Here is a 24,150-nt window from a genome sequence, read left to right as displayed (position 1 = left end):
GATGTTCTAAGAGATGGGATGACACCTGACACACGCTGCCTAGAGATGCTGCCTAGGTGAACCTGAGTCCTTGAAGCAAAGCAGTTGCCCAGCTTCAGTATTACAGTTCAGTTTGTACAGATCTGGTCACCGGGCTTTGAAATTATAGCTCTTAGGACAAAGATGTTTGAATCCTTTAGAAAAGCTATATAAACCTGGCATCGAGTGGCAGTCTATCACACACCCAGGCCACATGACCCACCCCAAAAGTTTGTCACGCGCCCTCTGTGAACCCTTCATCTTCCCAGTTGTACCTTAGAAATCGTCACACACCCATTGACGAGCTGCGGTCCTCGCAGAGAAGTCACCGCTTAAGGCAGAGCCTCAAGCAAGTCTTTCCTCCCTGTAACGCCACTTGAATGGAGCTTCTGAGTTTGAGGATTCTAGCAAACCAAATAATTCCTTCATGGGAGGAATTCTTTCCCATGAAGGTTTTTCTAAGTTTCCTGAACTACTGTTATAAACAAAAGCCCATGACGCACACCTCGGTGGAATTTTGAACACAGTTGTAATATTTCATTCAGCTTGACATCCCTGAATGTTATTATTTACAAGTCTGAACAAACCAAGTGCAATTATTCTGAACTTTTCTTAAGCAAAACAGATCCAGTGGGAATACATCTAAACAGTCAACTCTTGCAGTACATTGTCATCTTTATCAACGTGAAATCAAAATCTGTCCTGGGATTCCCTCAGAGACAGAACTCTAAGCAAATCATCTTCCCCTATAGAAAACCCAAGCACTGTCTTATTAGTAATGTCTACTTTTATTGCTTTGAATTTATGTCCTCTTATTTTCCAGTTGATAACAAAACCATACAGCCATACAATGACTTTGCTTCTTTTTTATTTTTTCAAGTTTGCTAAAGGAGGGCCGTTGCTTAAGATATTCCTTGAGCTCCCCCTATTGATAGACTGGTAGTATGGCGCCAAGGTACATCTAGAACAAGCCAGAGGCTCCAATGCTGTTTTGAGTGCTCAAGGAAACAGTTGACTGGTAGGAAACACGTGAAGAAAGATGATCCAACCTTCAGGGGTTTTGTCAATCAGTAGAAATGACCAAAGGAACGTGAGGGAAAGTAGACTAGTAGGCATGAGGTGGGGTTCATAAAGCCACAGGGCCATCGAACATTTTATGACCTTGTTTTCAAGCTTCAGAGGTTGCTGTTGCTTATCTAGGAGCACCTGCAGCCAGTGTGCATGCCCTGCTGAGAGTTCATTCAGCGGTTCCTCCTGGCGTGTACTATGAACTGGGTGTCCGGGCCTACACTGTTGAGTAGGTAGCATACGCATTCCAGTTAGGGGAGCTGAGCTGTGCTTGAGTTTGCGCAGGTAGTTTAATGACAGGGATCAACATTAAACCCAGGCAGTCCGTACTGCTCATCCTTCTCACACTCTCTGGGAGGGTGGAGCACCTCCTGCTTCCACCCCACTTCATACATTGCCTGCTAGTTCAGAAGTGGGGGCTATTTCAGCATAGTCTAGAAGGAAATTAGCATAACACTTCCTTAGGGAATGTTAATGCCTTTCATCTGCTGGCCCCCTTTGCATCCCTGCTGTACCTCTAGGGAGTGTGAAAACAGCACTTGATTTGGGCTCTGCTTCTCACGGGAAAGCTAACTTGGGCAAGCCACTTTCTCCCTCAGTTTCCTTATCTACAGAACATGGTTGATGTTGCCCTACACGTCTCAGGGTTTTTGACAGGACCAAGTAAGGATGCTGTGTGAGTTAGCTATTGGTGGTATACGGGCCGAGGTCGGCCATGGCTCTTACAGGTCAGGACTCCATGCTGCCTGCTCTGTGGAGGGCAGGTGTTACATTGATGGGAAACTCACGTTCGATGACTTGAAACAACTGTGGATCCTTGTCCTTCTCTGCCCAGGTGCCACACACTTAGCTGGAGACACGGCCTCTTTCATGGGACGCAGGACACATCCCCTATCTGTCTCCAAGTCTGCAAGGCCTCCTCAGACTACAGTTTAAGTATGCCTCCTTTTGGAGACTTCTTGTCTTGAATTTCCTGAAACCACCCTAAGGCCTCCTATGCCGACCCTACTACACACACACACACACACACACACACACACACACACACACACACACACACCATACCACAACAACCAAACACAAGCACACACAGAACTTTGGGTTCTTAAGTTGTGCTCTTGTGATTGCGAGACTCATATTGGGTGGCCGTTAAGCGACAATGGAGATGGCAAGGTGTTGGGGATGACACGTTCCTTAGTGTCTTCATTCTCCCTTAGGTTTAAAGTACCCTCTAACTGCAGGCTTCTGCAAAGGGAGGAAGTGGCCTGAGGCTCATTCTGTTCTCAAAGATCCAGGGGACCCAACAGGGGCTTCAGGCCTCCCCGCTGTGGACTGCGGATTGGGAATCAGTGTGACTCTGGGTTTTTGCCCTTGCTTAAACCAGGACAGCTTTACCTATTCTTGTTTATAGACAGGAGCATGGATGGGGAAATTAAAAACTGTGTTTTGAAGTTTAACAAAAAGGAAGCTCAGGTCAGTGGAGACGGCTCAGTGAGCAAAAAAGCTTGTCACCAAGCATGCTGACCCGTGTCCAGAAGAGAAACAGCTCCCACAAGTTGTCCCCGACCTCCCTACGTGAGTCGTGGCTTGTACCCCCCCCCACCCCCCACACATCTGTTTTTCTTTTTAAAACTCATTAGAATAGATAGTCTCTGAAAAAGCTTCTTTGACTAAAATCTTACAGTCCTCAGAAGTACAGCGTAGGGTAGGAGCTTCAGATTGTTTTAAAACAATCCTTGTTTTGGAATATCTCAGCATTCCTTGAGTCTAGCCGTCACTGCCTGCCTCCTCCACCTTTGTCCCTTCCCAGGGAGAGTCACAATAACACTAAGCAAATACATAAAATGATCCTGCCATCTCTCAAGTGACCAGACTTGGAAGCTCCCACTCTATCCTGTAAAATAAGCATTCCCTGGAAATGACCTTTCTCCCGGGTCCTTGCCCAATAGAGAGCCGGCCAGAGAGAGAGAGTACCGAAGTGTGGAAACTGTCTGCAGAAGGGTGCTGGGATTTCAGTCTCTCCGGCTCGCTCTTTGTCCTAGGCTGAACTGATAAGTGAGTTTTAGCCACGGACTGAGGTGCTGTGGAAAGTCGTGAAGTTCAAAGAAGCTATTGGTAAAGCCTGCATGACGGGTTTCACAAAACAGCCAAACAGGTGTTCTTTCACGGTTCGGTGTTCTCGGACACAGACGCACTCCTCACAACCGACTGGCCCCTGGCATTTCACATCAGTGTTTTCTTTGAACTGAAGGGAGGAGTTGCAGCACTTTCTTTAGGAGAGGCAGCGGCAGCAGCAGCATCTTCCCGTAAACCCGGCCCTTTCTGAGTGCAGCCTCCATTCAGTATCCTCATTGTCCATGTCCATACTTGTCGTTTCACATGAGTCTGTGCCTCCGGGCTCTCCTGGGACGGTACCATTAGCTCTCTCTTGTAGCATGAATCTTAAAGGTCTTATTAATAAAATCAAACCTGTGGCCAGCTATTGGGGTGAATGCTGGAAGGTCAAAGAAGCAGAACAAGCCACAGCTAACCTCACCTTGCCAGTTCCTCAGCTGATCCTGTTTCCTCAGACTGGAAGCCTCTGTGTCCTCATCCAAATGGCTCTCAGCTGAACTGCTGCTGGAAAGCCTGAAGCTTAACCAGCTAAAAGCTTCTAGTTTCTGGTCCTCATGCCTTATATACCTTTCTGCTTTCTACCACCACTCCCTGGGATTAAAGGCTCACTTTCTGGGATTAAAGGCGTGAGTCACCATGCTTGACTGTATCCTTGAACAGATGGATTTCTGCCTCTGGAATGCTAGGATTAAAGGCGTGTGCTACCACTGCCTATCCTAAGTATCTAGTGGCTTTTCTGTTCTCTGACCCCAGATAAGTTTATTAGGGTGCACAATATTTTGGGCAACAAAATACCACCACACTCTCTTCTCATGATTTGCCAGCATCCAAGCCAGTTCTTGGTTTTGTTTTTGTTTTTAAGGGGCTGCATAAATATTTGCTGAGAGGATTGTTTCCTAAGTACTGCAGCTTTGCCTGTGCTATTATGTAGGTTACAGCTTGTTAAGCAAAGGGCTGGAATTGTGGTGCATGCCTGTAATCTCAATACTCAGAAGCAGGGAGTGTGGGAAGGCAGAAGTGTTCGGCAGCTCACAGCAAGTCTGAAGCCAGCCGAGGCTACAGCACACCCACCTCAAACAATCGGACAAGCAAACACAGAGGAACGGACAGGAATTTCTTCTTCCTGGAGGATTTGAGTATTTGTTCATATTGCCTAGGTTTCTAGGATGTGGTACTACAGAGTCAGCAGAAAAAATAATCAGAACAGGCTGAGGGAAAGACTCCAGGACTGTGACACCGAGCCGCGTCTGGCTTGGGCCGCACTGACAGAATAATGAAGACTGTGATTGATGGTCACGGAAGTGTTGGAAATTAATGATGCATCTCTCTGCCAGACTTCTTTTATCCAGCCCTGTGTATTGGATGTTGGCCTCATTGCTGTATTTGGTTGTAAATACGCATCCTAATGGATGGGGGGGGGGGGTGATTTCAGGTAAACAACATAAATTGGTTAGAGTCACCAAGAAGACTTCTTACCAACCAAATTTAAAGAAAACAAAAAACAAAAAAACCTAAAGCATGACATTTTCCTCAAAGTTAAAGGCATGCACCACCACCACCTGGCCTGACTCTTTTTAAATTAAAATACAATAACTCCATTTCCCCCTCCCTCTTACCCCTCCATGTCCCTAACCCTGCTCCCTCCCAAATGTGTGTGTGTGTGTGTGTGTGTGTGTGTGTGTGTGTGTGTGTGTGTTCCAAGACCCCACATTTGGATGTTAAATGCATGTGTAATAACTTTAAAAAGACAGATGAAAATATCCATAATGAACTATTATGAAAGTACTTACTCATATGTATTAGGCTACAGACTAGAGGGAGGGGGAGCGGGGAGGCGGGGCTTTTCTACTCCCCCAAGTATATACAACTCTGAGGTGCTGAGCTGGTCAGTTAAGTTAGGTGAAGGCTGTATGTCAAGGCAAGAGGCTAGACCATATCATAAGAGTTTGTTAACTTGGTTTATGGTTATCTGTGGTCTGTGCTCCTGACCAACAAGTAACAAGTCAGTGTTCCCACAGCCCCCTTCTTGGGCTCAGTTATTTTACTGCAGAGGCCCCCAGAACGCATGGAAATACACACTTCTATTTCCCAGCGTATCATAGAGGCTATTACAAAGGAATATATATATATGACACATTGGAAGGGCTGTGGCATGCCACCTTCCAGGAACCTCCATATCATTCAGACAGAACCTTCTCCAATCTTGTCCTTTGGAGTTTTTCACAGGATTAAGTAGGCATGGTTGATTATGTCATTGCCACTGGGGATAATGCAGCCTTCAGCTCCTCTCCCCTCCTTGGAGTTTGAGGCTGGTCTGAAACTTCCAACTTTTTTCTTTCTTTCTTTTTTTTTTTTTTTGAGACAGGGTTTCTCCGTGTAGTTTTGGTGCCTGTTCTGGATCTCGCTCTGTAGACCAGGCTGGCCTCACAGGGATCTGCCTGGCTCTGCCTCCCGAGTGCTGGGATTAAAGGTGTGTGACACCGCTGCCCAGCTGAAACTTCCAACTTCTAATCATATGGTCAGTGACCCTAGCATCCAGCCCCCATCCTGGAAGTATGACTAGAAGCCACCAAAGTCGCTTCATCAGAATAAAAGATACTCTTGTCATCCAAAAAAAATCACAAAGGATTTAAGAATTCTGAGTCAGACCTTCTGATCACTCAAGACATTGCACAGTCTGTGTTAGGAAATGAAGTCAAGACCAAATATTAGAACAAAGAAACCTTGAGGCTCATGTGGGGGCGCACACCTTTAACCCCAGCACTTGGGAAGCAGAGCATGTAGATCTCTGTGAGTTAGAAGCTGACTGGGTCTACATAGACAGTTCCAGATCAGCCTGGGCTGTCTAGTGATGAGACCCTGTCTCAAAACCACACAAAACAGCAACAGAGGGCTCTTTGGGCACCTCCCTATAAAAGCCTTAGAAATGGCAAGAACTGGAGACAGAGACCACCGTGGGGGTATTGTGTTCCTTAAAATATTGTGCACCTGCCGGGCGGTGGTGGCACATGCCTTTAATCCCAGCACTCGGGAGGCAGAGCCAGGTGGATCTCTGTGAGTTCGAGGCCAGCCTGGGCTACCAAGTGAGTTCCAGGAAAGGCGCAAAGCTACACAGAGAAACCCTGTCTCGAAAAAACAACAACAACAAAAAATATTGTGCACCCTAATAAACTTGTCTGGGGTCAGAGAACAGAACAGCCACTAGATATAGAGGCCAGAAAATGGTGGCACACATGCCTTTAATCCTAGCATTCCAGAGGCAGAGATCTATCTGGATCTCTGTGAGTTCAAGGTCACACTGGAAACAGCTAGGCGTGGTGACTAGAGCCTTTAATCCCAGGAAGTGATGGCAGAAAGCAGAAAGGTATATAAGGCGTGAAAACCAGGAACTAGAGCTGGTTATGCTTTCAGGCTTTTGAGTAGCAGTTCAGCTGAGATCCATTTGGATGAGGACACAGAGGCTTCCAGTCTGAGGAAACAGGATCAGCTGAGGAATTGGCCAGGTGAGGAAGCTGTGGCTTGTTCTGCTTCTCTGATCTTCCAGCATTGACTCCAGTACCTGGCTTCAGGTTTGATTTTATTAATAAGAACCTTTTAAGATTCATGCTACAGACCACATGTGTATTTATTATGTCATAGTATTGTAGGACTTCCAACTCAGGAAGGCCTCTTCCAGCTAGAGCCTCTCAACCAAGGTCCTTTCTAGGTGCAAGGAAAGCCCTGGGAACCATGATTGTCATTTGAGGCCCTTCACAGACATGGAAGAGAAACCAGAAACCATGGCCTTTCCCACACCACCATGTTCTTGAGTGGAACTCTGGGGTGTCAAACTGGCCAGTTAAGTTAGGTGAAGGCTGAATGTCATAGCAGGAGGCTAGACCATATCGTAATAGTTTGTTAACTTGATTTATGGTTATTAAATATTTAAACATATTAGTATTGTGTTTTCATGTGCATGCTTGCTGAAGGCCTCTCAAATAATCTGCACATTCCTATCTACTATTGGCCTGAATAAAAAAATAAAATGAAGACCACCCCTTTGTGAGCATAAAATGACAATTTAGTTTCCCCAGTCGTCTTGGCGATGTGCTTGTACAGTGTAAGCACCTGTCTTCACAGCTAGTGAGATTTTCTCTTCTGTAAAAGTAGTTTGATGCAGTTGGAGCCCCAGTAGAAGCCAGCTACTTGGTCTTAGGCTCAACCAAAATGACAACGATAGACTTCAGTGCTGTGTGGAGAAGGGAAATTGGCTAGTTGGCATGTTCATGTACTAGGAATACCTTCAGTGGTTGTCTAAGGAATTTGCTAGCAGCATTTATTACACATACTTTTACACATTACCCATAACCTAGTGCAAAGGGACTAAGTCCACTAATTTCACTGTATCCGGGCAATCAAGCATAGAACGACCTTGTAGCCCTGGGAAGAGGAGACTTTTTCACTCTGTGCTTTCTTCTGAATAACACATCCTAAGTTTAACATGATCAGCATTACTAAAGTTCTCTCATGCAATTCTTATTCATATCATAGTTGGTTAATTTTTATTATTTTAAAATTAATACAATGGATCCAGAATTGTTATTGATACTCAGTGTTATTCCTCTACTTCTCCCAGGGTGACCCTGTCCTCTGGGAACTCACCTGACTTTTAGAATTTAGACAAGTCCATTTCTGCCCACTTGTTCCTAGGCTTGCTTTATGAATGGTTTAAGCTTTCTATCACAAAACTTCCCACGTCCCTTTTGAGACTAAATCAAATGTTAATGGACCACGTCAAGAATAATTGCTTCCAAAATTCTGCCTGCAGTTCTTGTTAAAATGCAAAATCTGCTTCTGTAAGCCTGGGCTAGACACCCCATTTTTCTAGTAAGCTTCTGGATGATGAAAGTTCTGTTGGTTGTAGGCATAGCAAAGTACTGTAGGGTGTCATCAGAGAAAAACGACCATTTCTTTGCCAGTCATTCCCACCTGAACCCCTCTCTTTGAATTCATTTTTGGAGTCTGGATATAATACTGGTATTTCTTGAGTTTTTAAATTTTTTGTATTAAATTCCTAAATTCTTTCCTGAATACAGGATTAAGTTATGACCTTTTTCTGGGAAGTATTGGTACATACAGGTTTCCCTCTACTTTCATAATATTACACAAAGTAATTACAATGATGTAAAACTTAACGTCTGAGTCAAGCTGCACTCTATGATTATGTTCCCGTTCTCACAATGCTTTTAGTTTTCTCTGGATATGGTAGTTCCTTGAGTTTTTGCTTGATTAAGAACCTGTCACTCATGTAGCCCCAAGCTTTCCATCAGAATGAGAAGCTCCCTCATTTATGGTCAAGCATGTCAATCTGAGCGTTTCTCTTCTCCTTTCCTTCCATGGTTATATCCCCCATACTCATGGCTAGTGAAGTTTTCTGTTATTTAAAAATACAGTTTTGACCCGATTTGGGCTGTGGTTTCTCCCTCCAGGCCCGCCTGTTCGCCGTCCAGTTCTGTTTACGATTGTTACTTGGCTTGCTTTTGCTTGGTGGTTTGGTTTTCTTTCCTGTGTTAAAGTTCTTTCCATCTCTCTGCTAGGGATCTCCTCCCCATTCTTCTGGCTACGTCTATGTCCTCCTCTTTCTCAACTGACTCTTTCTTTTGATTTTATTAGAGGAAATCTTGCAATAGCTTTCAGAGAGAAGGTTGTGGCAGCCAGCGTCCTGAGGCTTTGCTTATCTAGAACATTTTCTGTGGGCACATTGGACTGGTAGTTTGGGTGGGTATAGAATACTGAGCTGGAAATAATTTTCTTCAGAATTAAAAAAAAAAAAAAAACCTGCCTTCTAGTTATTTTAGATTCTGATTCTCAATCATTTGTAAATGGTACTTCATTTCTGTACTCCTGAAACTTTAGACTTCCCGTTCAATCTCTGGTTTTCTGAAAATGTACAGTGATGGGGATGGGTATGGCTTTTCATTATCCATTGTGATTAGCATCTTTGGACTCTTTATATGGTTGCTTGGCACAGAGTAGTAGCAATATCCACTCACTACAGTGGGGTCATTTGACATTTATTTGTTGAGCAAACTGAGCCTGGTGTACATTTTTTACTTTTTAAAAAATCGTTTGTTTTTTTGTATTTTCTTCAGAAGTTTTTTTGTTTGTTTGGTTTTGGTTTTTTGTCTGTTTGTTTTGCATCTATATTTCAGATGTGAGAGACTTTGTCAAATATCTAACGGTCATTAGCTTGCTGTTTCACACTTAAGCCATAGGGCCCATTTAGAAGTCCCCTGTGTATGATGAGTCTGCAGAATCAGGATGAATTAAGAGCTGGCTGTTTCTTGGGGAACAGCTCCCCAAAAGTAATATTTGTGAGTTTGCCTTTGGTCTGGTCCACATCCAAGGTATATTTCCTGATGTCAAGGTAGACGGAGACTGGACTTCACCACAGACTCTCACAGAATCTTCCTCCCTTCAGCTTGACAGGGCACCCTTGCCCACAAGTTGTCCTCTGCCCAGAATGCAAAGTTTTCCTAATTCCACTGACTCCTCTGCTCTGAAGAGAAAACCTCTCACTTGACAGGTCAAGGAGTGGTATAGAGGTCACTGCATGGCCAGGACTCTAAGCTGGCCTGTTTGGGATCTTTTCCAGCCTCAGAGCAGTTGAGAGCTTTGAACCTCTTCCAGCTTCTCCACACTTCCCTGCCTCTCTCTGGGAATCTAGATGACAATTTTGTTTTACTGGAATCTTATTAAAGTTTCTGGAGCGAACAGAAGAAAATGTATGTATCTCACATGCCATCTTTAGCCAGAGGGGCCTTGATTTCTTTTTCCAATCAATTCATTATGAGATTATAAATTCTTTCTATAGGCTCATTAATACATGGCTTTTTTTAATTAGTTTTTTTTTTTTGGCAAATCCAAAGGACTAATTTTCAAGAATTAGAATAAAAAATGACTTTGCATTTCAACTACTGAAAGTATACCAGAGTTTTAAAAGCAAGAACTCATGTTTTGGAAACTGAAAATCATTGTTTGTGGGAAAGAAGATTGCTCTAACTTTACCTTATTTTAAAGCAATAATATGGAATTTTTGAGGACACTCGCTTTGTGAATTGCCAGATCTCTAATAGAAAAGCTGCATTTGTAAGAAAATAATTCCTGTGTCTCCCCCATAGGGCTGCCACATGGTGACGGAGGAGCTGCACTCCATAGCCTTTGAGACCCAGATCTGCCTCTATGGCCTCACCATCGACTTGGAGGTAAGGGTTTCAGGAAACATCTACTCACTAGTAACATTCACAGCAACAATTCAGCATTTACAACGAAAGCCCAGTCATTCCAGGCTTTGTCTAGTCTTCACATATTATTTAGAAAAACAGTGCATCAAATGTCCACTAAGTAGTTAAGATGCCATTCTGGTTAAATATAAATGATTAAAAAAAAATTCATTACCATTGTGAATTCAATAGATGTTGAATAATTTGTTATACACATTTTTATTATTTTCTGAATCACGAATATTTAGTAGAAAGCATAAAGAGAAATAACTATCCTTGAGCTGTGTCATATAGTATTATATTTTCAAAAATTTAAGTTACATATCAAAATCTCTCAGCAAGTTTCTCTGCTGTAATGAACAAGGGAAAGCGGGTAGGAATGTTGGCGGTATGTTGTTTTATGATCATCTAACAGTCGCCATTGAACTCTAAGAATGAAGAAACTTTGGGGTGTTAAACTGAGCACGTTAATCATGAATTCTTTAAAGTCAGGGCACCATGCTTTGTTTGTACACCGTTGTCTATACACAACTCCTAGCACATGCTAAAGGCCCCATATATGTTGAATAAACAAATCAGTGTATCCGTCAACGTGCTCCATTTCAGGTATCTTGAGGGTGATTCTACTTAACAGTGTGTTGTTTTAGATTCTGTCTTTTCCTTTTTGTTTGAGCATTCAAATGTGTGTAAAATCCTCCACATCTTTCCCCTAAGCCACCACTTCCATAAGCTGCTTGGTTCCTCAGTTCCTGGGTATTTACTAGCCACAGGAACTTTGTGTCTATTAGGAAAGGACTAGTGTACAGTACTTAGCCTCTCAGGCTATCTGTGAAAGCCTGTTTACTTTGTAGGATAGAAAACTGCATCAGCAATGGTATGAAACTGAAGCAGACAGGGCAGCTCCAACTCCCATAGGGCACCTCTCCAGTACGGACTTTAATTAGGCACTAGGTCATAATTTGATTATGGTGGTTCATTACCAAAGTAAATTTCAGATCAAATTCTTTAGTACATCTTAAAATCATCACTAAAGCCACTTTGGTTGTATTTGGGACATTGTGTGATGTAAGGAAGTATAGTCATTTCTCAATGTCCAGGAAGATGCTGAGGAAACTGCCTGATTGCTGGCTTCAGTTGCCCCGAAAGGGTTCCTGTCTTATTGTTCTCCAGCTTGTGTGTGCTCAAAAGTTATTCACATGGCACCTGGGTACCAGGATTGGAAGAAGGGGGTTAACTTGAAATGGCCTTCTAGAAGAGAAGGTCAAGAGTAAGTAGTATTAATGCAAGTTTGGACTACCTGTAAACTTCTTCTTCTTTTAACTAGACAAGCTCATTACCTGTGGTGATGATTTCTAATGTCAGCCAACTGCCTAATGCTTGGGCATCCATCATTTGGTACAATGTGTCAACCAACGATTGCCAGGTAAATTTCCTATTCCTGTCTCTCCATTTCTCATCCGACGTAACTTTTTCTTTCAACAGTGTGCATGTGGTGGTGGTGGTGAGGGCTTTTCTAGATGTGTGAGTCCTGTTAGGTCATGTTTAAGGTGTTCTGCTGGAGCTGATGTTAGGTCATGTTTAAGGTGTTTTGCTCAAACCAAACATGATGGCACATATCTAGAATTCAAGCACTTGGAAGTCTAGGGCGGGGAGATTGTGATTTGAAGCAAGTCTGAGTCAACCCTGGGCTACACAGCAAGATCCTGCCTCAAAATTAATTATAACAATAATGAGGAGGTTGTGTGTTCTGGCACTTGTACTCTGAGAGTTCTGGAGAGTGACTGTGGCAGGTGCTGGCCGTTCCTGCGTTCTGATCGGCCCCACGACTGCATCACCATGAGTTCTGAGGCTGTCCTGTGGCTACACTAACTGGACTGCAGGGAAACACCTTGTTCCAGAATTTTCTAATTGCTGTCAGAACATGATGTCTGACTGCCTTAACTTCCCAGCACACTTTTTCTCAGTCTCTTCTAGAAAGGCACAGAATTAGTTTCCAAATAAGCAGCCAGGATATCCATCAATCTTGCCTGAGTTCTGACAGCACAAATTTTGCAGTTGATTAGGTATAGATTTGAGCCTCTCTAAGGTTTAGGCTGGATGTTAGTGCCACCTGGTGGTTATTTGAGGCATTTGACCGAACTGCTCCAGTGATTATAGATGTTTTTACATGAAAATCAGGGGAGAGAGAGAGAGAGAGAGAGAGAGAGAGAGAGAGAGAGAGAGAGAGAGAGGGAGAGAGAGAGAGAGAGGGAGAGAGAGAGAGAGAGAGGAGAGAGAGAGAGAGAGAGAGAGAGAGAGAGAGAGAGAGAGAGAGAGAGAGAGAAGAGAGGAGAGAGAGGTGATTTCACACTCCCTCTTGCTCTGTTCTTAAGACAGAGAAAATGAAACCCCAAATTGTGTGTTGTGTTGCCAAGTGTTTAGTTCCAGAAGAAACGGCTAAAATAAAACCGTCCTTCTTTACACATATCAGTTTCTGCCAGAAGATTTCCACTGGGTGACTGTGTAAGAATTGATCACTAAATGGGTCCTCTGTCTGTGCCTTTTCCCTTTAATGGAATATTCCGAAAATGGCTCAGCCCTGTTCACCCTCATCCCCAGATGCCCGGGCATCTGAGACAGATCAATAGCTCAGCCCTGTAACACAAATCTTAGAAGGTTTTGTTAATAAAAACAAACCCAGGAGCCAGATATTAGGGTGAACACTGGAAGATCAGAGAAGAAGAACAAGCCACAGCCACCTCATCTTGCCAATTCCTTGGCTGATTCTGTTTCCTCAGACTGGATGCCTCTCAGCTGAACTGTGCTGCTCAAAAGCCTAAATGCTTAACCAGCTTAGTTCCTGGTTTTCACACCTTATATACCTTTCTGCTTTCTGCCATCACTTCCTAGGATTAAAGGCATGAATCACCATGGCTGGCTATTTCCAGTGTGGCTTTGAACTCACAGAGATCCAGATGGATCTCTGCCTCTGGAATGCTAGGATTAAAGGTGTGAATGCACCATTTTCTGGCCTCTATGTCTGTCTAGTGGCTGTTCTGTTCTCTGACCCCAGATAAATTTATTAGGGTGCACAATATTTTGGGGAACACAATATCACCACATAGCCCTGTTCACCCTTATCCCCAGATGCCCAGGTATCTGAGACAGATCAACTGCAAAGAGAAAAGCTGCTGGGGCCTAAGATTCCTCCTGGGCCAAAAAATCTACAGGATAATTCTTTAGTCTTTAAGACCAAGAAAAGCCCTTGGCACTGAATGACACTTTACATGTCTGCTCATCTCTTCCAACCTTGGGGAATGGGAGGAAAGTGAGGTGCTTCTGTCCTTCAATGTAGCACCCCACTTGGATTTCCTTAGCAACATTCTGCTAGGAAGCTGCCAAGGCCACCACATGCACCCTCCCAGAGCAACTTGGCTCCAGCGTAAAGATCTGGAGACTGAGGTCACAGCCTCTTCACGAAACCATACCAGGCAACTAACACTGACTTATTAACCCTCTGTTCCTTCAAACTCCAAGCTCTCATGCCTTAATTAGACTCTGCCCTCACTGGTCATTTTCCAGACATGCTTCTCAAGGAGAAAACCTTATCCCTAGAAATTCTTTCACTTCCCTTCTCTTCTTCCTGTCTTGTGATCTTTGTTGGACGCCCTCATTCATGATGAGACAATTAAACATGTTTAAGATGAACAGTATTTCAGGAAAGGTTGTCTGTCCAGTTACAGTAACTACTTGTATAAGTTGATTGCTAGTTGAGTTGGTAGTCCAGAGAATGTTGGGGAATGTCAAGTGATTTTATCAGGAAAGACGGATCCCGAGCTGAATTATATTAAGGAACAAAAACACTGAAGAGATCGACAGTCTGTATTGTTGACTTCACTTGACCCTGAATTTAAATCAGGACTGTGATGTGTTCAATGTGATGCTCCCTGTGTGATTAACAGATACGATCACCGTGACTCTATTTCAGAACTTGGTTTTCTTTAATAATCCTCCGCCTGTCACTTTGAGTCAACTCCTGGAAGTGATGAGCTGGCAGTTTTCGTCCTATGTCGGCCGTGGCCTTAATTCAGACCAGCTCAACATGCTGGCAGAGAAGCTCACAGGTGAGAGCTGGTAGGCACGGAGGGTGTGTCTGTTTGTAGCAGTTACATCACTACTGCTGATAAGTTTGATGACTGTCACAGTTCACTGAATGCCTCCTATGTGTTGCCGGCACAGGGCTAAGTGTTATTTTACTTTTAATTCTCACAGTGTTCCTTGGGGCCGACGGTAGTGTCTGATTTGAGGACAGTGAGGCTCAGGGGTCACAGCCTCACCTCACAGCCAGGAGGCAGCAGAGCCACACTGTGAGCCAGGCCAGTGCTCCTTCCTTTCCCCTCACACTCTGTTTTCCAGAAGTGCTTAAACCACTTCCTCTGAACATGCTGTGAAGCTTTCAGGGTGATGTTCACCAGCTGGAACATGCTGGGTCAAGTACAGGAACGGTAACAGAAGTTTAAACACACCAGCAATGACTCAATTCTGCACATTAAGGAAGCTTCGGTGTCTGGATTTTGCAGATGTCATCAGCATTTCATGTACTAACGTCAGCCTAAGCTTTGCCTGAGTTTCTTAAAGATACCTGAATTTTGACAAGCGAGCGCCCTCAGCACCAGGGAGAGCTCACACTGAATGTGTGTGCATTTGCAGCTAAACTAGTACCAAAGCCCGATCTGCTCAGAATCCGTGGCGGTAGATGGGCTCATGTGATGCTGGCTTGCTTGTCACTGCACCTTTTGGCTCATCAGTGGGCATTCAGACACATCTGGTCTTTTGGACAATTTAAACACTTACTGAATGTAATTTTTTATCCTGGATTCGCAAACAGCAGCAGTAGCTATTGGTAAAGTTTTGTTAATGAGTAGCTAACGCTTTTAAATGTATTAGTATGTTACTAGCAGTAGCATAGATTAGTATGGACTACAACTACAATCTCAGAGTCTTTAGCAAATTATCCACAGACATGTAGTTTCCTTAGACATTCTATAGTAGTTCTTTTCAGTGTTCTAGGTCAAAATAGCTGTTGCTGCTTATTACCTACATGATTTCTAGTCCATTCTTTTCATTTTAACGGGCAAGTCGCTGCCCTAGGCTGTTTCTGCTATTCCTAGTAAGTGCCATGCTCTTCCCACAGCTCCTTGTCCTCCATTATTCTTCCTCCCTGGAGTGGCTTCCGTTAGCCCTCTGCCAGCTCATCCCGCCATTCATGGAGCTTCCTAAAGCCATTGTCGGCTCCTCCCTCATAAAGCAGTTTACAGATACTAAACTTCTTAGGCACCAGGATGTGTAGCTGGAGTTTTCCTGCCTGGCCCACAGTCAGGACAAATCTCTCTCACCTGCCAGTCCCACAGCCGTCAGACCCGACCAAGTAAACACAGAGACTTGTATTGGTTTCAAACTGTATGGCCATGGCAGGCTTCTTGCTAACTGTTCTTTCAGCTTAAATTAATCCATTTTTATAAATCTATACCTTGCCACATGGCTCGTGGCTTACCGGCGTCTTCACATGCTGTTTGTCATCCTGGTGGCTGGCAGTGTCTCTCTGACTCAGCCTTCCACTTCCCAGCTTTATTCTCCTCCTTGTCCTGCCTACACTTCCTGCCTAGCCAATGGCCAATCAGTGTTTTAATTATTGACTAATCAGCAACACATTTGACATACAGAACATCCCACAGCACTTCCCCCCCTTTTTTTTTTAAAAAAAAGGAAGGTTTTAACCTTAACAAAGTAAAATTACATATAATTTGGGAATTTGGGCGTAGCTTCTCTTACTACTTCCTGCTGGAGGGGGGCGCTGTATCTTATGGGGAAACAAAGAAAATTTTAGGATTATGGAATAGTCCATGAGGCTGTATCGTCTGAGCCAGATGCCTTCAAACCGTTCTGGATGTTGGATCATCTGGGCCATGGTGTCATCGGAGACCTTTCAGGGGGTCTTGGCTGGTCAAACCTGATGTATCTTAATCTGGAACAAATCCATAGCCTCTGGCTTTCTGTGGAAACAAAAGCAGAGTCTCCTTTCCAAAGTAACATATCCTTATATTCAAATTTTGAAGTCAAGATACCTTTAAAATATACATTTTGGCATAACTCAACAGCTTTTACAATGAAATGTTTTTCTGCAGTTAAAAGTCCCAAAGACAACACAATGCAGATTCTCTGTGTAATATCCATTTTTACGTGGCTTATTTTTTATACTACCTTTACTGTCTCTTTAAAGACTTTATTTTTTAAAACTATGTATTTGTTTCTATAACTCTATATATCACCTTTTTTGTCTCTTTTAAGCCTACGTATATTTTACACATATTGTAAACTATTACATCTGAATCTGTCTTATTGTGAATCTATTGCCTTAAACTGCAGCAGCTGTGGCTGCTGGCTCCGCCCACCTCAGCTTCCCAACATGGCTACGTTTACCACCAGCTCTGGGAGCTATCCTGGGTCTATGCTTTTATCCAAGCAGCGTGTAGCCCAGAAACCCTTTTTTGTTTTGCACTAGCAAAGGCTAAATCCACCATGTAGCTTAATGTGCCACTTGCAGAGGCCTCATTCCCGCCATACTGCAGGTCGAGCACACACTCTAGGAACCCACCAGTAGCTCAAACCAGCAGCTGCCGCTCATTTGAGAGAGACAATTAGGAAGCTGTTTTTAGCTCCGTTTTAGAATCTTTTCTCTCAGTTTTTAGGTGGAAACTCTTGCCACCACGTTGGACGCCATTTGTAGCTGGAGTTTTCCTGCCTGGCCCACAGTCAGGGCAAATCTCTCTCACCTGCCAGTCCCACAGCCGTCAGACCCGACCAAGTAAACACAGAGACTTGTATTGGTTTCAAACTGTATGGCCATGGCAGGCTTCTTGCTAACTGTTCTTTCAGCTTAAATTAATCCATTTTTATAAATCTATACCTTGCCACATGGCTCGTGGCTTACCGGCGTCTTCACATGCTGTTTGTCATCGTGGCGGCTGGCAGTGTCTCTCTGACTCAGCCTTCCACTTCCCAGCTTTATTCTCCTCCTTGTCCCGCCTACACTTCCTGCCTAGCCAATGGCCAATCAGTGTTTTAATTATTGACTAATCAGCAACACATTTGACATACAGAACATCCCACAGCAAGGATGACACATCAGACCCTCCATAAGCACTCAGACTCTGTATCTCCATTGCAAGCCCATGAGAGATGCTTGCAGAGGGGGGGCAGGAGGAACTAAATCAAGCACAGAATAAAGTCTCACTGTGGTTAATTTTTTTCTTTCATTTTAGTTCAGTCTAACTACAGCGATGGTCACCTCACCTGGGCCAAGTTCTGCAAGGTACACACGGCAGTGGGGGGTGTCGCCTAGGAAATTCTTGGTCATGATGCTGCTTTCTAAGGCTCCATGTCATTACCTAAGCTTTGGAGGAGTTCCTGGATGAGGGTGACTGTAGCAGAAAGTCCTGTCCTGCTCACAGGGAACATTTGTCCAAGTTAGAATGAGTTCTGTCAGGGTGCGGCTTCAGTCACTGTCCTTGTCCATGTGTACGCCTTCCTCCTGACAGGAACATTTGCCTGGCAAACCATTTACCTTCTGGACCTGGCTTGAAGCAATATTGGACCTAATTAAAAAACACATTCTTCCCCTCTGGATTGATGGGTGAGTTTATAGACTCTCTTGTTCATATGAATACCTTTTTCTGCTTTAATTATCTTTTTTCCTTTTTTTAAAGTGTATTTAGGAGAAAAGCACAATTGTAGTTTCTTCAGAGACTATAATATTATATATTCTATAATAATATATTGTACATATATCCTATATGTGTGTATTGTCTAATATATATATATGAATTGTGTAATGATGTGAGAGCTCGGTCTTTTCTTTATGAATGAAATAAATGAAGATGCAACAATAATCAGATGAGACCGTGTCTTGCCCTTCCTTTAATTTTAGGTACATCATGGGCTTTGTGAGCAAAGAGAAGGAGAGGTTTCTGCTCAAGGATAAAATGCCCGGGACATTTTTGTTACGATTCAGCGAGAGCCATCTCGGAGGGATCACCTTCACCTGGGTGGACCACTCTGAAAACGGTATGTAGCCACACTCACTCGTTGGTTTGAGTGTGAGTTGGTCCAGTTGGCCTATAAATAACCGGGTGCCTGTGGATTCTGAACGCCCACCTTGCCACCCTCCATTGCACATACGGCCTGCACTGGCCAGACTTCACAAGCTCATACCCTTTAGCTGTGGAGAGAACGTGGGTAGAAGGAACGACCACAAAGAAACGTTCCAGTCTCTGTGTTTTCAGGAGAAGTGAGATTCCACTCCGTAGAACCCTACAACAAAGGGCGTCTGTCGGCTCTGCCATTTGCTGACATCCTGCGGGACTACAAGGTCATCATGGCTGAGAACATTCCCGAGAACCCTCTCAAGTACCTCTACCCCGACATTCCCAAAGACAAAGCCTTCGGTAAACACTACAGCTCCCAGCCTTGCGAAGGTGATGCCCTTTGTATTTACTTTTCTCTTGAGGTTTTGGAAAATGATGTCAAATCGGAACAAAGAGAAGGAAGTTCCTCCTTTTCATTACTTTGACCTCTGTAATATCCTAGGGTCAGATGGAGACAGAGTCTTGGGAAGCGAAGTGCTGTGTCAGTGGTTAAAAAGAGTAACGTTCATAGCGGCAGCTAGACTTCACCATGGCTGCAGCTAGACTTCACCATGGCCAAACCAGCCCTGTGTAGAGCCTGGAGTTCATCCTCCTTCAAAGAGGAGTGCTGATCCTTGCACTTCTGTGACTCCAGGGTAGGGGGGTTGGGGGGGGATGATGGCAAAAATGCAGCAGGTCTGGAGACCTGTATTTTGTAAAGAAACTTGAGAGTTAAGAATTAAGTTTTTCGCTTTACTGTGATCTGTGTGTGTGTGTGTGTGTGTGTGTGTGTGTGTGTGTGTGTGTGTGTGAGAGAGAGAGAGAGAGAGAGAGAGAGAGAGAGAGAGAGAGAGAGAGGAGAGACTGGGGATGGAACTCAGGATTTGATGACTACTAGGCTAGTCATATGCCCCATCTGGCCTTACTGTAATCTTTACTCAGTGTTTATTCTCTGCCAAAGAAGATACATGGGGATCTGTGCTTCATTCTCCTACCTTGGCATACTTTTCTTCCTCATACCCTAAGGGCCTAGAGGAGTAACTGTCCAAATAGGCATTCAGTAAATACTGAATACACAAAAGAAAATTCATAAAATTAGCTGTCTGAGGTAAGGGCCTCACCATTCTCTCGCACGAAAGCGCAGTTGGCCTCTGTATCCACAGTTTGCACATCTTACTCAGCCAACCAAAGATCAAAAATGGCTTTTAAAAATTGCAACTGCGTTGAGCGTGTAAAACTTTTCTTTTCTTTCTTCTATAAACAGCATGGGATAACAACTATTAAAACAACATTTATATTGAAGCAGTATTGTAGGTAACCTAGAAGAAATGATTTAAAGCATATAGACAGGTGTGCTTAGATTCAAAACAAATGCAACACCATTGTACACAAAGGATTTGAGCACTGTGGATTAAGTGTCTGCAGGGGTCCTAGAGCCCAGTTCCCTACAGGTACCGAGGGATAACAGTGTACCATCTCTAAGGCTCTTCAGCTGTAGTGAGTAAAGGAGCACTGTCTTGTGGAATATTCTTCAGCTATCACAGACAGTGTAGCTTATCGCCACCCAACTTCATCTGAAACAAATAAAATACAGAAGAAAACAAATACAGAGGACTGGCTTTTAGCGGCACTCTGTGCCTAAGAGAACAAAACACAAATGTCAATACAACGAATTAAAACTGGAACACTGTGCTGCCACTAGATCAGCATGGTGTAGCTGGGAAGACCAAGGTTTGCCCATTGCCATTACTGTGGGACTGTGGTGGTTGTCATGGTATAATGTCACTTCTAGGCAAGCTGGTGTACCTGCTTCAAAACCTCTGTGAAGTAATAAGGTTATGACTGGCGTTCTGATGAAAAGAACTGTGTTCCTATATGTGTCAGTCAAAGACAAAGATTTGTTGGGCTTACAGTTTGGAAGCTTTCAGTCTATGGAGGTTGACCCCATCACCTCTAGGCCTGCAGTTAGACATCATGGTGGGAGTGTGTGACCTGGAAGAAGAGAAGAAAGAGGCTGATGTCTCAATATTCCTTATAAAGCGCACACCCAGTGACTGTCCTTCCTCCAGGCCCCACATTTTAAAGGTCCTACTACTCCCCAGTTTGTCCCACAGACTGATAACCAAGCCTTTAAGGCAAGGACCTTTGAGAGACACTACAGCACTATAAATTTCCTCATATACAAATGAATAGGATACTACTGCCAAACTTTAATGCAACATGAAGGGCAGATGATGAAGGGGAGTCTCAGTTGTCATCAGATATTTTAGAGTCATTAGTATTTGAGGTCACATCAGCCTCCTAAGAGTCTTGATGTTTGCCCTTGCATTTCATGTTCACCTGTGTGGCTGTTTCTTCCATTCAACTAAAAGTATTTGTGAATTACGAGACAACCACATTATTTATTTTCTTCTGAGCATTGCAGATACTTTCCTAGATGTTTTATTTCCAATTTTATCAATGGTGCTAACATTTCTCCCCAACATTGTGCCTTTTCTTTTTTCAGTTTCAAGGCCAACAGAACGGGGAGACAAAGGTTATGTTCCTTCAGTTTTTTATCCCTATTTCAACAATGTGAGTAACTTTAGCCACATGTTAAATATTTATTATTGAATTGATTTTTTTTTTTCAAAAAGCTTTCCTAAAAGATTTAAGGGCAGATCAGAGTACATATAACCGAGGATAAAGCATTTTTAATGCCCAATAAAGCCTTTTATGTCTCATTTCTTTGAACACATAAAGCTAGTCTTCAGGGCACACTCTCCAGTCTGTTAAGGGTGGAATTATAAAGCTGCCTTTTTATATGCCATATATTCCATAGCAGATTGAATGCTCTGATATGAAGTGATGAATTAGGCAGCTCAGTGTCACAGAGAGATAAAGCGCTCAGTGAGTCCTGGACACAGCAGGTGACCATGAGCTATTATGTTATAACCCTTGTAATATTCTCCTGTTGTCTCTTTAAGCCGCAGCGACACCATGGAGCCACAGTCTCCTTCAGACCTTCTCCCCATGTCTCCGAGTGTATACGCTGTGCTGAGAGAAAACCTGAGCCCCACCACAATTGAAACTGCGGTACGTCCTCCCCCTTTCCATGGTCTAGGGTGTGTGCAATGAAACAAGTGTGAATCCCAGGGTTTGCCGCACTGCCTGGGCGAGGAGAAAGCGTGGTTGCTAGCCTGAATTCGAGAGTCTGTAACAGAGGGTGCTGTTGGTGCGGCATGCACGTTGCTAAGGATGTAGATACCAAGAGCAAACACCGTGGCTTGAAAGAGCTTCTTTGAGGTGTTTACCACAACACCAGAGGGCCAAATATCCCTGTACCTCTCTTCCTGGTGCAGCCATGGGCCATACCACCCCCCAGCACACACATAACCAAGGTCTGTAAGTCTGCTCTGGCAATTCTCTTAAGACATTCAGGAACCACACGTTCCAACTTCTCTTGGCTGTTGCATAGTCAGTCTCTGTGGCCCTTCCATTTAGCGCATGAAGAACAATAGGAGCACAAGTATTTTTTAAATAATTTATTTAACTTTGCTTTATGTGCATTGCTGTGAAGGTGTCCGATCCCCTGACACTGGAGTTACAGACAGTTGTGAGCTGCCATGTGGGGGCTGGGAATTGGACCCGGGTCCTCTTGAAGAGCAACCAGTGCTCTTAACTGCTGAGCCATCTCTCCAGCCCAAGTATAAGTATTTTTTAAGAACCGTGTCATCATCTGTAATGTTACTTGGGATGCATTCTATTTGTTGCCGTCCCCCAAAGCTGTAAAAGGGTTTAACAGCCCCAGTTTACATAAGATGAATGCATCAGGTGAACCAAAACTTACAGGGATCTGGATGCCCAGGAAACTGGTTCTTGGCTAAAAGTCAAAAGGTATTAAATTCTTTAAGACTTCCAAGGATGGAAAAACCATGGCTTACTCCAATGTTGGATGTCCTTAACTCACCAAGTTATTTATATCTATTTGAAGTTTTGCCATATTTTGTACCTGTTTCCTATTATTTTTAGTGTGATGAGTGGGTTTTTAGTTTTTAATTATTGTGTGTGTCTGTGTGTTGAACGCGGGCCTTTGGGTAAGAGCTTTCACCCCCCCCCACCCCCCCACCCCCCCACCCCCCCCCACCCCCCCCCCCCCCCCACCCCACCCCCACCCCCAGCCGCTTTGCCTGCCCCGTGAGTGGACTTCTTAGCACAGTTTTTCATCGACTCGAATTGCACCTTTTATTTCAGGGTGATCAGCCCTAATTACTTTAATGAATGCTTAGTTAATTGGTAGAAAGATTACGGATTGTTTAGTAGACAAAAGAGTGTTTACTCCCTCAAAACTGACTCATTTGCAAAACAGCTTCCTTAACCATCATTTCCGTTTTCAATCTTAGATGAAGTCTCCGTATTCTGAATGACGGTAAAAGCAACTCTTCAAGGAAGAGAGCAGATGAAACAGAGACTGTTCTTTGCCAAAGTCCACAATTCATTTCTTCAGCTTTGTAAATACCGGTTTCTAGAAAATGGCACAAATCCGAAGCTTTCCTCTCACTAGGTGACATCCCCAACCGGGAGTGCCGTGACTGAAATGCTAAAAACCAAAGCTTCAGATAAACACGCAGGAAAAGACAGCTTCGAGAAACCTATGTTCGTGACAATATAACAGAAGGCTGCTTTGCATGCATTTGTTTCTGACTTTATTTCTCAGGCCTTATTTATTATTTTGGCTCTGGAAGCTATGTTACATTTCAGGGTGGGTCAAGAATACAGAATCATGTCTGAATTACTCAAAACCACAGGAAGGTTTAGCTGGAAACCTAGATAAGAATCATCAAAGTAGATCCAAGATGGGGAAATGATGGGACATGAACAGCAGAGATTCACAGGCCCCCCAGGGATGAATCATGAAGCCTCCAGATTGCCAGGCCAACCTCATCACATCTATGATGCTCACAGCTACTGGTGCCACTACCAGGCTGGGCCTCTCAGTAGGAAGCAGGATCCAGAGTCATCCCTGTACATAAGTACGCTAACATTAAAAGCACTGCGCGTGGACAGATGGGTAGAAGTCTCAGGAAATGCAGACTGGGATGCAGATAGCAGCCTGGACCTGGGATTCCTGACATCACCTGTAGGTTGCACACTTCCCATCTCTAGAACACATTGGATTGAATGGGTTCAGCCATCCCTTCTGATTCCACTCGTCTCTGGTCCTGGTAACTTAACCTGAGATTACAGAGGGGGCAAGACCTTTCAGTCTCTGGTGGAGAGAAGGGAGGTGCTTGACTGAGTAGTATTGCAAGTCTATAAGCTGCAGGGGTACTTTGGGCATTATTTCAGCCTGACTGTGGTCTATGATGTCATTGCTTACTCTGCCTTCGGCCTTTCCATGTGTACATATTCATGTTCACACATGCACATACACACGCACACACACGCACACGCACACACACACACACACACACACACACACACACACACACACACACACTCACAACCGGTTATCCTTATCTCTGGTGCTCACTCACATTCCCAGC

The 24,150-nt window shown here is 43.9% G+C and overlaps 1 protein-coding gene across 1 annotated transcript in view; it reads left to right on the top strand.

Annotated features, from left to right (window-relative positions):
* The window catches only part of Stat4 (signal transducer and activator of transcription 4), a 96,016-nt gene extending 72,719 nt beyond the window's left edge, over window positions 1-23,297 (top strand). Inside the window, 11 exon segments of the mRNA XM_052749429.1 lie at window positions 10,362-10,445; window positions 11,788-11,886; window positions 14,431-14,566; window positions 17,765-17,814; window positions 18,041-18,135; window positions 18,430-18,566; window positions 18,785-18,976; window positions 21,132-21,178; window positions 21,180-21,199; window positions 21,592-21,700; window positions 23,008-23,297. Of these exon segments, the coding sequence (XP_052605389.1) occupies window positions 10,362-10,445; window positions 11,788-11,886; window positions 14,431-14,566; window positions 17,765-17,814; window positions 18,041-18,135; window positions 18,430-18,566; window positions 18,785-18,976; window positions 21,132-21,178; window positions 21,180-21,199; window positions 21,592-21,700; window positions 23,008-23,031 (993 nt within the window). The 3' untranslated portion in view covers window positions 23,032-23,297.
* Window positions 23,298-24,150: the final 853 nt, after the last annotated feature.

The sequence above is a fragment of the Peromyscus californicus genome, unplaced genomic scaffold (assembly GCF_007827085.1).
Source record: "Peromyscus californicus insignis strain IS unplaced genomic scaffold, ASM782708v3 Scaffold_21__1_contigs__length_65335640, whole genome shotgun sequence".
NCBI classification, from domain to species: Eukaryota; Metazoa; Chordata; class Mammalia; order Rodentia; family Cricetidae; genus Peromyscus; species Peromyscus californicus.
This window is presented reverse-complemented; position numbering and strand designations above follow the sequence as displayed.